The sequence below is a fragment of the Leishmania braziliensis genome, chromosome 28, assembly GCF_000002845.2.
Source record: "Leishmania braziliensis MHOM/BR/75/M2904 complete genome, chromosome 28".
NCBI classification, from domain to species: Eukaryota; Euglenozoa; class Kinetoplastea; order Trypanosomatida; family Trypanosomatidae; genus Leishmania; species Leishmania braziliensis.
In genome coordinates, this window is record NC_009320.2 from 496,744 (window position 1) to 510,759 (window position 14,016).

Consider the following 14,016-nt stretch of genomic DNA (forward strand, 5'->3'; position numbering starts at 1 on the left):
ACTTGCACGTTCGTGCATTTGCCACGTACAAGGTCACCCATAGAGTTCCGCCGCAAAACAAGCATGTGTGGGGGGAGGGAAGGGGAGGGGAGGGGCCCCCCTAGGAGTAAAAAATCCCATCAAATTTTCACTTGCTTATTGCTGCTCTCTCCTCTCTCTCTCGTTGTGATTCGTTTTTCTCTTTCTCCCTCCGCGTACCTCTCGCAACCCCCCTTCCGGAGACATCGATTCCAGTTGAACGTTGTGTTGGTGGTTCTCGAAACCCCCCCCTCCCCTCTGCCAAACGAATCGAAGCGCGTACGTTTACCTAAACTGTGCAGGCACAACCTCCTCCACTCAGTGACAGACAGGGGATAGCTGACTCAAGTCACGATCACTGTCTCCTCCTCTCATCATTCTTCTTGGGTGGGTAGCGCAATGCCACCTCCGTTTCGCTATGTCATCACCGATATGGACGGCACATTGCTGTCGCCGGACCATGTGATGAGCGACTACACCCGTGACACGCTCAAGACGCTCGTGCGACCGTGCCGCTCATGTCTGCTCGTTCTGCCGCTACTATCACCGGAGCGCCAGGCGGCGTTACCTTAGCGGCGTCGACAACGACGTTCGCTGGCGCCACGTCTTCGCCAGCTCCACTGGAATAAAGCGATAGGCCTTGTCCTTGACAGCGACTCTTACCACTACTACTAAGAGGACGAGTGCTGTGTAGCTGAGAAAACTGGCGTGTCACCGTCGCCTTCGCCGGCCGCCTCCACGGCAGCAGCCGCACCCACCTCGTGGTTTACCCATGGCGCGGCAACGTCTGCGCCGCTACGTATTGCGCTCAAGCAAAACTTGTCTGCTAGTGCACGCCGGGACGCTGAGCGACTTCCCTACGTTGTTACTCACCCGTCCCGCTGCGTGCAGTGCTGCATGACCGTCGTTGTTGCGCCGCCGCCGCCGCCGCGGTGGCCGAGCAGGAAGGGGTCGTCTAACGACGTCTGCGCGTGTCCGTTGCACAACATGCCGAGGCGAAGCCCGAGGTGGTGCGCATCATTTTTACTTTTGGGTGCAACTCGTAAACGCGTGCCTCACCGCGACGGACAGCGGCGCTGAGGCAGGGGCAGAAGACACCGTCACACCGCAGGCATGGCTGAGCCGCCCCCCCCCTCTTCCTCCCTCCCTCCCTCCCTCCCTGCCCTGCCCCCCGGGCAGCGTGGGCTGGTGTAAGATGAGGCGGAAAAAAGGGGGAAGGGGTGGGGAGTGCGGCGGCACCCTCGCACTACCCCACCACGTCCTCCCTAGCCCATAGTCGTCTCTGTTTCGCTTCATTTGCTCAACTTCACCGAACCGAAGCCAAAGCGGCACAAGGGAGAAGCGGACAAGGACGAGAGATTTGTGGGAGCGTGCGTAGGTGTGTGAGAGAGACGGAGGGAGGGAGGGAGGGAGTCGATAGTGCACGTCGGTCTCTCTCTCTCTGCCTGCGCATCGCTTGATGCCCGTAGCTCAGACCATGTGACTGTTGCTCCTTTTGTGATTGACTGCCACACACACACACACACACGCCGCCGCTCGTGCTCGCTGCTGTGGTGGTGGTGGTGCTTTTCCTGAACGATTGTTATACTCTACAGAGATGTGGATGTGGCTGATTACGCTGTAGCTGAACACCCTGTTTCTCCTCACCGCCGCCAACAGGATGTACACGCCGCACCTTTCACGCTATGTCGTCTACTCTCTCTCTCTTGTTCACCTTCATCAAGAGCCCCACGCCATTACCCATCTCGCCTCCTCTCGTCGCTCACCTCAGCCTCGTTGTCATCAGCGCACCCCTCCGCTCAAGAAAAAGAGAAAACGCATCCATGCACCAACAAGGCAAAAGAGAGCGGCACACACGCACGCACAGGGACGAGAGCATGCGCGTGTTGCCTTACGCTCATCTCCTCTTCGCCCTCGCAGTATGCTGCGGAGCAGCGACAGCAACAATGCCATGCAACCCTACAGCCGCCGCCCCTCCCCCTGCCCTGCCACTCCACTCACCCGCCTACCTACAACCTCCAACAGAACTCCTCAATCCACACACGCACAACCCCTCCTCCCTCCCTCCCCTCCTCCCGTAACCACAGCAGCAGTGGCGAGGGGGAGGAGACGGAGAGTCACAGCGACGCTGTTTGTACGGCTTTAGTCCTGGCTGGAGCGGGTTTAGTTTGTTCTCTGCATCGTGCACCCTCTCGAGAGGCACGCAGACGTGCGCGAAGCGCTATCGACCACCCCCCTCCCTCCCTCCTCGACGAGAAGAGGACTTTCAGGCGCACAGAGAGCGGGCGAGACCGCTGGACACTTCTCGATACGAGTGGCGCGCTCGCATCCACTTCAGAGCGCCTCCGCTTGCGCCTCTCTTATTCGTCGCTTCTTTACCCCCCCCCCTCCCCCTTAAACGTCTGCGCCCTCCCTGCGACCCGCTTCTCCTCCCTCTCAGCGTCTACTATGCCCCTGTGCGCGCCTTTGCTCGACCGTTGCTGCTGCACTGAAACTCCTTACCGCCCATGAGCATCCGCGCCGCCACCACCACCACCATCACCCTCCCCTGCGTCTACTTCTTTGTCGCAGCAACATGGTACCTCGAGCGCAGCGAACTACCCGTGTATCTGCGCCATCATCTGTCATGCTGTGGTGGTCCTTGGCGGCCAGAACGAGGTCGTGGATTCTCGCCTGCATCCTTCTTTGCCTGCTGGCGTGCCGTGCAGCTCGCACTTCGCCATCAGCGGGCGATGAAGGCATCGACCACGGACACGCGAGTGACAACATTACTGTGACGGCGCACAACACCGACAGCAGCGTCGGTGACAGCGGCGCGTCGAGCATGCGCGCGCAGAGCAATGGAGCTGCCTCAGCGCTGCTGCACCACACCGCAGGGAGAACACGCGCAACCGGCCCGCCGACGTGCCAGGAGCTGTACGCCAAGCGGGCCTTGTCCTCCTCGCTGCTGCTGTCTGGCGACTGCGTGCTCCCGCGCATCAGCAAGCAACTGAGCGGCGACCGCAGAGATGACCTCCTGCGGCGAGCCTCGTCGGCAGAGGCGGCGACGCGCATCTTTACCTGGCACATTGGCCCACGCACACCGGCGCACCAAGCGCCACTGCAGAGCATATTTCCCAACTACTTCATGAACCTCAGCACCGCTGCTGCCGCCGCCACCACGGCTGATGGAGCGCGGCTCGCCAACGATGCCGGCGGTGGCGCGCAAGGGCTGCTGCGGGCCGACGCTGCAACAGCGAGGCGCATACACAACTACAACGCTCTTTACTCGGACGAAGGACGCATGGCGGCTGGCTCCACCTCCTTAGGCGGGTACCGCAGCACTGCCGCCGCCCGAAGTGGAGCACGCGGCAGTAACGCCCACGCGGGCAAGAGTAGAGGCGACGCATCGTCATTGGCTTCGCTTATGGACTCAGCGTGCGCCGCCGTGCAGCTCATCACCAGCGCTGCCGCACATGTCGTGGAGATGTCTGGACTCGGCCATTACGCCCAGTGCGCCGCTACGGAGGTAATTGCGAATCTGCGCGTATTCGCCTGGCGCAGTGTCACGGCGTGGGTGCAGCTTTTCATGCGCCGGCGAGTGGTGGTGCGCATCCACATAGGACTATGGCGCGGTGCCACACCAACGGCAGCACCAGCACCAGCGGGTGATGGGGGTGACAGCAGTGGCTCGAGAGAGAGCGCTATGCTGCCCCCTCGCTTGATGCTCTCCCGCATGGCGATGTTGACCCACGGCTCGCTGTCGCTCCTGCGCGTGGTGTCCTTTCCGCCAGTTGCGCAGCTCGTACCGGACACGCCGCTGCCGCCGTCCTCCCCCGCCTCCAATTCGTCCCTGCAATCGGCAGCCACGTCGTTTGTGTGTTCGCTACCCGCCGTCCACGCAGCCTCGCTGCTGCTCCAGGAGGATGCGATGGCACGAGCGCGAGAAGCCCAGCAAGCTGCGGCAGCGGCCGGTGAGGCGGCATTCTCGAGAAGGCGGCCGCATCGCGCACGCCCAGACCCGCTGCCGTTGTTGAGGCCACGCCTGTGGATGCTGTCCGTGGTGAGAAATGCGGCCCACCTTGCCGGCCGCTTACTCTCGGGCACGAGCCGCGCCGGCGATGCAGCAGAGGGGTCGATTTCCGCCAATGACGGGGTCTCGAGGTCGGCTGCTGTCACAGCAGCGCGGGGATTTGTGGCTCGGGTGCGGGAGGAGTTAGGGCCGCACCAGAGCTTTGGCGAGTCGCTTCTCCCCATCGCGCTTCAGCAGATGCTTGGCAGCCGCACACTGCACACGCACACGCAGCTCATAGAGGAAGCGGAGGAAGACCGGGTGAGATTTTTCGTGCAGTGGGAGGCGTCTCTGCAGGCCAGCACACCAATGTGTCTCGCACTTGCCGCCCTGCCACCGTCCTCGCTCGACGTGGAGGTGGTGGGGGCCGGCATTGCGGCTCAGTCACTCGCAGCAGCTGATAACCTCCCTGTGTTATTGGAGGAAATGTGCAGCCTCGACACGGTGTGGCTGCAGCTGCTATTCGTGGCCTGGGTAGTGTGGCAGCTCGAGCGACGCGTCGCACAGAACCTGCTCGTGCACCACCTTGTGACAGGCCTCAGCGGCATTCTGCTGCTGCTGCTCCTGCTTCTCTGGTATGTGATCCGCCGCCTGCAGGGCACCTCATTCCATCTGGCTATGATTACCATGGCGCTTCTGTTGGGTGGGTCAACGGCGGTGATGGACGGCCTGCTGGATGTCGTGAGGAACATCCACTCCATAGTGGTGTACCTGTCAGAGTCCGCAGCTGGCGGTGGGCATGGGTGGGACGGTACCGAGGGCAGTGGAGACGCCAACGACGCCCCCTCCTCTTCCACGTTCAGCGCCCTCTTCGCTCTGGGCGGTGGCGCTCTTCTGCTCATCTGCGTTGGAAGCGGAATCCTGCTTAACTGGCTCGTCCCACCCGCCGTCCTGCGCGCTACGACCTTCTGGTGTGTCCGGGCGCTGCTCTTAACGCTATGGGGGCTGTGTGTGCTGCGCAACGCCCCGGCGACAGCGGTCGCTGCTCTCCTGTGGACACTGTGGCAGTTGCGGTCACTCGCGCGTATCGCGTCATGCTTCACATCCCCGGCAGAGAGCGGCAAGAGTCGCATACTTATAAGCAGCGAGCCACTGGAAAAGGTGCCGCTCGATGCTCGGCAAGCGCGTGGGTACGTGAGACCGCTGGCAGTCTCCTCGTGGGCCGCCACCTCGGACAGTAACACTACGGGGTACGCCGGTCTGCTCACCTCGGCGGCTCGACTGAAGCGTTACGAGGAAGAGGGGGCGGATTGCACTCGGCGTGCGCTGGAGAGCCTGGCAGCGCACCTGCGCGCCAATCCTGGTCGATACGCGACGCGACTTCGCGACCCGAATGGGGTGCAGCAGTGGGCTGGTGCTGCGAGCACAGAGACCGACGAGGAGGCGGAAGGATAGGCGGCAGTGACGCAGTTGCAGCTGTGAGAGGAGAGGCGGCAGCCAGAAGGACAAGGGGAGTCGCTCGGCAAGCAGAGAACACTCGTTGCTGTGTGTTTCGGGTGTCTCCTCCTGGCAGCCATGCCACGCTGCTGGTCATTCCCGCACATACGCACGCGCGTCTTTCCTCTCTCTCTCTCCCCCCCCCCGTTCCCTCTTACCATGTGGATCATCTTCAAAGCAGAACGAGCTGAGCTTTTTTGTGTGTGTATGTCCCCCTGGACGTCTGCGGGCCTGCGCGTGTGTGCGTGCGTGTATGAGAGCGAGAGGAGGGGCGCGCGTATCGTGCAGAGGAAGAGGGCTGTGATGTGGCCAACAAGAGAGTGGGAGAGGGCGGGGGGGGGCATAGCTGGTACGTCTCTTCCAGCCTCAACCACCCTATCGCCCTACCCACACAGCCCCTCTCTTCTCCCCCTTCACCACCGCAGGCCGCTGTCTTCGTCCTGCGTGTCCCTCAGCCCTCCCACGACGCTTTCCCTTCCCACTCTCTCTCTGGCACACACACGCACACGCGCACGCCCTCCCCGGCGAGGAGCAGCACACACTGCAGAACTCGAGTAGATCAATAAAGGACCGAGCAAATATGCATTTTGTGGGTGTACAACACTTCAGCTCGTATGTCACAGCACCTGCGTCGGAAGTGAGAGCCAGGGAGAGGGGGAGAGAGCACGCAAGACACACTCACACTCTACGCACCCCCCCCCCCGACCCACCCCCTCTCGCGTCAACGCGCCACGTCTCGCTAGCGCATCCACCCAACGCACATCCCTCTCTTTCAATGTGGCTGCTTGGTTGTTTCGGAGGTTGGCTCGCTCTACGTGTCCATCATACCTCTCACCTGTGCCTTCCCCTGTGACTTTGCCTCTCTCCCTCCCTCTCCCTCCCCCTCTCACCCCCCTTTCCTGCACCTTTCGCTGCCTGGGCATTTCCGTTGCTCGCTCGCTCGGAAGGTGCGCGCGCGCATCATCCTACGCCCCCCCCCTCCACTACCACAAGCCCGCACACCTTACCAGTGTTCATACACACACACACACATATATATATACACCTCTCTGTGTTGAAGGCGAACGAGGAAGAGAGAAGCAGCAGCAGCGGCAGCGGCGAACACTGGCTGAGACTGCCACTCGGGAGGGAGGTGAGACTCTCAGCCGAGTACAACTACGAAAGGTAGAGAATAACAACCACATTTTCGGCGACACCATGCTGGAGCAGATCGAGCACATGTTCAGCCAGGATATCGGGCTTGATGAGTACCTGCCTGGCACCCCGCACAAGGAGTACTGGAACTTCCACAACCTCGCCGATGACTTCCCTTATCATATGGTGGGCCACAGTAACTTATCAGCGGCGGCGGAGCAGCGACGAGGCTGCACAGCAGAGGAGCGGCTCTTTCGAGAGCACGAAGCCGTGCGTCGGCGCCAGTTCCCATCGTGCTTTGAGGAGGCCTGCGCCTTCGGCAACCTGCAGGCCGCCATATTGATGTGGTCTCAGGGTACCGTCGACATCCCCACACGGCGGGCGATGTACGAGGGCAACAGCGCCTCCGCCCTCATGTGGGCCGCCTTCAAGGGACACCTGCCGATTGTTCGGTTCCTCGTAGACCACGACGCGCCGCTGGAGGCCGTCAACGCGCTCGGCCACACGGCACTCCAGTGGGCCATCACCGGCGGGCACACCGACGTCGTTCGTTACCTTCTTGACCACGGTGCCGACCCGAGTCACTGCGATCGGCAGGGCTTCGACGCCGCCTTCACGGCCGTGCAGAGCGGCCACCTTGCGCTGCTGCTCATGCTCACCGAGGACGCGGCGCGCGAAGGCCATCTCCTGCAGACCAGCGATCACGGTCTCGTGTTCTACAAGCCGTCCGCGGAGCAGCAGGCGCACGCCGCCACGTGTGTGAACCCGCGCACGAAGAAGCTGTACTACCTGCTGAACCCCCTGCAGCGCGATGTGGAGGGGCACACGCTCATGCACTGGGCCGCCTACCGCAACTCTCCTGCGACGTGTCAGTACCTGTTAGACCATTGGAGCTATGACGTGGATACGCAGGACAGTCATGGCCGCACACCGCTGGTGTGGGCCGCGCGCGAGGGCTTCTCTGAGGTGATGGAGCTGCTGCTCAGCCGCGGCGCCAACCGTCACATCGCAGACAGCGACGGCTGGACGGCACTGCAGCACGCCCGCGTCCGCAATCATCTCGAGGCTGTCTATGTGCTGAACTCGTACCCCGTGTCGAGTCTGACAGCTACCACGACTACGTCCACCTCCGATAACGCACTCTCTGACCACAACCTCAGTGAGTTGGCGGACTCGGCGAAAGCAGCGCTGCTGGCGGTGTCCGCAGAAACCAACAGAAACAGCGCCAGCAGCGGTCGGTACGTGTGCGTGCGGGACTGCCGCGCCGCCGGCACACTACGCATGATCCGCACGAACACCACCTTCGCCATGATGGCCATCGCCGGCCCTGTGTACCTGGCTCTCAGCCTCCTTGTGATGACGGTGCTGCCACCCACTGCGAGCTACTTGCCGTTTGGGGCACTCTTCTTCAAGAACGTTCTGTGGTCCATGATGGTGCCCCGTCCGACGCAGAGCAGCCGCAGCGGGCCGCCGCCCTCCATGATCAAGCGCATCGGCATTCCGAGGAGCATTGCAGAGGCGGTGCGCGGCACGTGGCGCTTCCGCTTGCGCGACCCGATAAACTTGTTCATCTGGCTCACCCTCCCAGTCATTCAGGTGTGGGCGTGGAACAGCCTGCAGCTGGTGCCGCTCTTCTCCCTCTCCGGCCGTGACGCCGCCGTCGGTACAGAGCGGCAGCCCCTTATCCACTATTTTGGTCTTTCTCTCGTCCGCCTCCTCACGTTCCGGTCGAGCCCGCTGGACCAGCTCCAGGATGACAACGTCGCCGCCACTCCAGCCTTCGTGGCTGCCGAGCAGGCGTACATGGCGCAGTCGAACAGCCTCGTGCGTTGGGTGCTCACGCTGCTCCTGCTCATCTCTGTGGCATGCGCGGTGCTGTGCAAGCTGCTCGCCGGCCGGTCGATAATGCGTGCGTCGGAGGAGGGCACGCTGCGCACGTCTCCGATCTGGCGCATCCTCGCGTCGCGGCAGTACCGCTGGCTGCATCCACGCTTCTTCTTCCAGGAGCGCCACATGCAAATACCGCTGCGCGCCTTCTACTGTCGTGAGCGCGACGTCATCGTGCGGGGCTACGACAGCCACTCGAGTCTACTGGACACCCCGATCGGACGCTCGAACCACCTCCTGTTCGTGCTCTCGTTGACGTGCTTTGCGCTGTTTGAGCTGCTGGTAATGGTGTGGGGAATTCAGCAAACGACGGTGCTGCTGCGCTGTCCTGACCGCATGCCGTGGTACCATGACGCCTTCTTTGCCTTTCAGACCACCGAGGCGATGGCCACAGCGATGCGCCGCTCTAAATCGTCCACGTCATCAACGCCTACGGCTGCTGCGATGGGGGCAATGTCGATGACCACGTGGAGCAGCGCAAACTCACAGTCAGTGGCGCCGTCCGTGTTGGCTGCCGCGGCGCCTGTCTTGAGCTTCGCCTGGGTAAACACAGCGATGGAAGTCCTGCTGCACGGGCTACCGTGCCGCCAGTACGCCGTCCTAGACAAGATTACGATGGACTACCTCAACTCAGTAGCCGCGTTCACCGCCGCCGAGCACAAGCCGTTCAGGCTTGTCAGCTACGCGCACCGCAGTCTCTTTCTCTTCCGCTACTACCTCTGGCCAACGCGTGCCTCGACGCTCGGCGTGTGGGTGCTGCACTGCAGTGCCATCTCCGCCCTCTTGATTGGCTATGCTGCCGTACGCCAGTGGATCGGTGTCTGGCGCGGCGCCACACGCATGGAGCTGGCAAACCCGCTCGGACAGGGCAGTGATGGCGAGCTGGTGTCGATCTTCCCCAGGGACGCACAAAATGCCCAGCGCGTTGTGCCCATCGACGACGACGAGGAACGCTACTACGCGGCCGTGTGTCCATCCAAGGCCCGCTACATGACCACCGGGAGAGCAGCAGCGGCGGCGGCGGGTCGCGGTCGGTGTATATATGCAGAAGGCAACGGCGTCGTCAACATCCTCGCCTTCCTGCTGGGCCGGAACGGGAAGCGCTGGCTGGGTGCCATGACTGTGTCATCCCACAACGCCCCGGTGAAAACGCCCATGCTGTCATGCGCATGAGCAGGAGACACCAGTGACACTTGCGTACATCAAAAAGGGTGCGTGTGTGTGTGTGTGTGTGTGTGTGTCTTACGGCTGCCTCGCACGCCACGCGATGGGCCCCTGATGGCGAGGTCGGGTGGAGTGGGGGAGCTCCTCTGTGGAAGGGAATAGGAAAAGGGGTCAAGAAAAGAAGTGTTGTTTTCAGCAGTCAGTCGAGGTAACCGCAGTGGAGGCGACGGCGGTACTACAGAAACGCAGCGCTCACGAGACGTGGCACAAGCTGCGGGCCCTTCTTTCAGAATGGGAGGGAGGGAGGGAGGGAAGGGAGAGACCGCGGATGAGCGGATTCAACGATGCAACACAGGACGAGAGAAGGGGGAAAAGAGGGACAGTGAGTGTGTCCACGAGCGGGGCACCTCTTCTCTCACGTGGCATGTTTGCGCGATTGCATCGCAGCCCTCTCTCTCTCTCTCCTTCGCCGGCCTCCTTTCAGGGGGGTGAGTGGGTGGTGAAGGTACCACTGTAAGTCCGCCGTACGACATCCCCCTTTCCGCACCCCCTCCCCTCGCACACCCTCCTTCACTCGCAGAACAGACAGAACTCACGAGTGCGTCTGCACTTCCACATCCGCTCTCTCTCTCTCCTCCCGTTCCTCCATCCCTTCCTTCCTACCTTCCCCCTCCCCTCCCCACCAACTGTCGAGACACACACGCACACACACACGCCGCCATCTTTGGAGGAACTTCGCACTCCAACGCAACACACGAAAAAGCGAAGAATGAAAGAACTCTCGACACTCACTTCGATTCAGAGCCCCGCGCATCAACGTGTACGCCGGCATCTCCTCCTGCGAGTGAAGAGGAAGCAAACCAGCGTAGAGGAAGCGAACGAGCGAAGGCAGATCTTGTCGCTGTGATCGCAACCCGCGTGCACGACTGGGCCCATCCGACGTCGCGTCCCCCCTCTCCCCTCCATCGCTATGCGGCCCGCAACGCCCCCCACCACGGCGGACTGTAGCACCGCTTCATCATCATCATCTCCGCCAAGGGCAGCTGCCGCACCGCCAATGGCCACCGTCATCACTTCCGTCGTTCCTATGGAGGCGGGCGGACCGATAAAGGTGGCAGCAGCGCACAAAGTGAGGGCGACTCCGCGTGTACGGAGAGGCGAAGAGAAACAGAAATGTAGTAACAGCAGTCGCATCGCCAGGCCGTCAGAGCCGCCGTATACGCGCCACAGCGGCAGCACCGGCAGCAGCGCTGGCGGCGACGGCTCGCCACTTGAGAGGCACGCCTCCGAAGAGGCGGATGTCGAAGAAAACGAGGAGGATATCGTGGTGGATGAGCTGGACCTGTACTGCGGCACCTCGGCGCTCCTGTACCAGAGCCCTGTGACCGACATCGTCTGGAGCAACGCCACCGCCGATCTTTTCCGCTCCGCAGCACAGGCTACAGTATCGGCGGGCCCACCGGCTGGGCGAAGAGTCGTCGACGCATTGTCATCAACGCGTACACCGTCGTCCTCGGCATCGTCGCCCTCGTCGGCATCCAGAAAACCTCGTCGTAGCGGCACCTCAGTCAATGAACTCGACTGTCAAGAAGAGGAAGGGTCAGCAAACAAGCGGGGCGTTGCTGATGATGCGATCTGTAGTGGGGCAGGTGATCACCGTGTCGCCGGTGCGCCGTCGCGCCACCTGATGGAGATCATCGCGCACCCACACGACGCCGACAACGCCGAGGCGAGCGTGGGTTTTGAGGGACACGGTGCCGCAGCGCCAATCGTAGGCAGCTGGCAGGGCCGCGATACCAACGGGGGTCAGCACAACGGCATCACCGGACCAGCATGCGCGTCTGCCGAAGCAACGGCGACGCGATCTGATCAACGTAAAGCCTGTGGGGAAGGTGTGAACGTCGATGTGTGTTCGTCGTCACCTTCGTCCGGACGACGGCAAGACTGCAGTGGTGACAGTGGCAACGGCAAAGGCGGTGGCGAGCACGGCGCCCGCGATGATGGAGACGCAGAGGTGAGCCAAGGAGTGGCAAAGAAGTCTACTTCCATCGTCCCCGTCGATGTCCAAGCGCCGCCGACGTCTCTACGGCGCTGGTCCGCGGCAGCAGCGCCACCGCCAGCCTCAGGGACGGAGGATGGCTCATATATGCCGCCGTTAATGGATGAGTTTGACGGTGAGCTTCTCCAGCTTATCAAAGCGTACTATCTGCGCAAGCAGTCGACGGCTGCAGTGCCTACCCCATTGTATCCACCGCCGCCGCCGTCTTTGCATGAAGTGCCACCACAAGCCGCGGTGGGGGCGGCATCGTCGAGCTTCGCGCCGACGTGCTGCACAGGCCACGCGCCCAATCGTGTGAGCAGCGGGTGCAGCAGCGCGAGCGCGGGTGGCAGCGACGGTAAAGGCGGCAGCAGACTTTTGGGGCCTGCGGCAGCGGCTGAGAAGCGAAGAAGTGACGGTGGCGTAGATGCCCTGCTTGACTCATGCTTTCCACCCCTGTCGATTGATGATAAACAGGCCCCATGCGGTCCGCTGAGAAGCCCCTCTGCCGTGTCACCCGCGGCTGACGCAGCAGCGGTGATTGACGCCCGTAAAAGAGGGCCGAAAGAGCCCGAGGCGTGTCCTCTGGGGGACCGCCGCTCTTCATATGCAGTGGAGCCTTCTGACGACGCTGCTCTTGCCTCAGCTGGCGCGGCAAGGCCCAGGTTTAGGGAAAACGCGCTTCACCGGACTCCTTGCATGGGCAGGAACGTTGTTAATGTTCATAATGACAGCACTCGCGTGGCCTGCGGAGCAGCAACAGCAACGGTCGCAGCATCCAGCTTTTCCCTGCGGCAGCACAACTCCCCACCTGCCGCATCATCGTACGATCCCGCGACTCTCGGTGAGGCAAGCAGAGGACAGCACCGAGACGCAACGGGGCAAGGGGCTGCCACCCTCCACGAAGGTGCGGCAGTCCTGCGCCACCAAACTCACGGCGGTACCACCATCAGCGGAGGCAGCGGAGCTGGTAGCGCGCTCGGTAGCGGCATTGCCAGTAGCCTTAGCGCTCTCTCCAGCCTACCGTCCTATAGCTCCACCTCCTTCGTGCGCGCCTACGTATCTGACATCAGCCTCAGCCTTGAGCCGGCCATCATCGTGTCGGCGCTGACAGCGGCCCTCAACATCATTGTCGTGTACTTCCTCCAGCAGCACGTTCTCGACACCCGCGATCACCTTGGCCTCTTCCTGATTGGCAGCTACATGATCTTCTCCTCCTACTACATGATATATTACTTCCTCGAGCGGTTCTCCGACTCCTTCCGCCGCATCGCGTCGCAGGATAAGAAGTTCTACATCATTGGAAACCTTATCAAGGCGGGCATTCTCATCTCCATCACGCCCTTCGCGTGCGTACACCTGGTCAAGATCATCGTCTTTGATGAGTGGGAGAGCAACATACTGCGCAACCTCGGCTGCATCTACGCGATTCCCGATTTCATATCAATGGTGATTGTGCGGCGCATGCGGTGGTCAACGTGGGTGCATCACGCCTGCGTCGTGCTCTTCAACTACTTCAGCATCATGAACAACTACCAGCACGAAAATGTCTGCCGCTGCGTCGTCGTCTACGCGGCCTTCTCGTCCTTCGCGTACTGTGTGAATGTGCTCTTAGCCTCCCGCTTTCTCGGCGTCTCTGCGAGCGTGGCGCGGGTGCTGTCGTTTGTGGCACTCGTCGTGTACGCCCTCTGTTGCGCCGTCAACTGGGCCTGGCAGGTGTACTACCTGCGCCGCCTCCTCATCAGCGGCCACGATCACTGGACCGTATACGTGTACATGTGCCTTATCTCCCTCGTTATGTGGGATGATATCGTGCTGAACAACTGGTTGCTACACCACGCCCGCAACAACGCCTATGCCGCCTCGCAACACCTTCAGCAGCATCGCACCCGCCAGCAACAGCAGCAGCAGCAGCAGCAGCCGTCGTCGGTGTCGCCGCTGATCATGTCAGCGAGCCTGTCACAACGACCCAGTCCGTTGTACCGTAGCCAAAACACACGTGCCGTCTACACAGCGCCGCCGCCGCTGCCGCCGATAGGACTGCCCCCACGTGCACCGTGACACGCTGCCATCTATACGTGATTCGCGTGTGATTCAAGCTGAGTGAGTCGCAGGGGGGGTTGACAGAGAGAGCCGCGCCAGCTTTTCCCCTGCGCTCATTACCCACCCCGCCGCCGCTCTCTCGCCCCTTCCCCCCTCCCTGCTGCATCTACATGTGAACGCTGTGGCCTCGTTGCTGCGTCCTTCCTCTTGTGCTTGATGCCGTGCCGCGCCGCTCGGCAGGACA

The 14,016-nt window shown here is 62.0% G+C and overlaps 3 protein-coding genes across 3 annotated transcripts; all 3 read left to right on the forward strand.

Moving 5' to 3' along the window:
• Positions 1-2,593: 2,593 nt before the first annotated feature.
• LBRM_28_1450 (conserved hypothetical protein) lies at positions 2,594-5,464 on the forward strand (the record flags this gene model as incomplete). Its single annotated transcript, XM_001566126.1, has 1 exon — positions 2,594-5,464. The coding sequence occupies one exon, from the start codon at positions 2,594-2,596 to the stop codon at positions 5,462-5,464; it is 2,871 nt and encodes a 956-aa protein (XP_001566176.1).
• Positions 5,465-6,703: 1,239 nt separating this feature from the next.
• On the forward strand, positions 6,704-9,700 carry LBRM_28_1460 (conserved hypothetical protein; the record flags this gene model as incomplete). Its single annotated transcript, XM_001566127.1, has 1 exon — positions 6,704-9,700. The coding sequence occupies one exon, from the start codon at positions 6,704-6,706 to the stop codon at positions 9,698-9,700; it is 2,997 nt and encodes a 998-aa protein (XP_001566177.1).
• Positions 9,701-10,661: 961 nt separating this feature from the next.
• Positions 10,662-13,790, forward strand: LBRM_28_1470 (conserved hypothetical protein; the record flags this gene model as incomplete). Its single annotated transcript, XM_001566128.2, has 1 exon — positions 10,662-13,790. The coding sequence occupies one exon, from the start codon at positions 10,662-10,664 to the stop codon at positions 13,788-13,790; it is 3,129 nt and encodes a 1,042-aa protein (XP_001566178.2).
• Between the last annotated feature and the right edge of the window lie 226 nt (positions 13,791-14,016).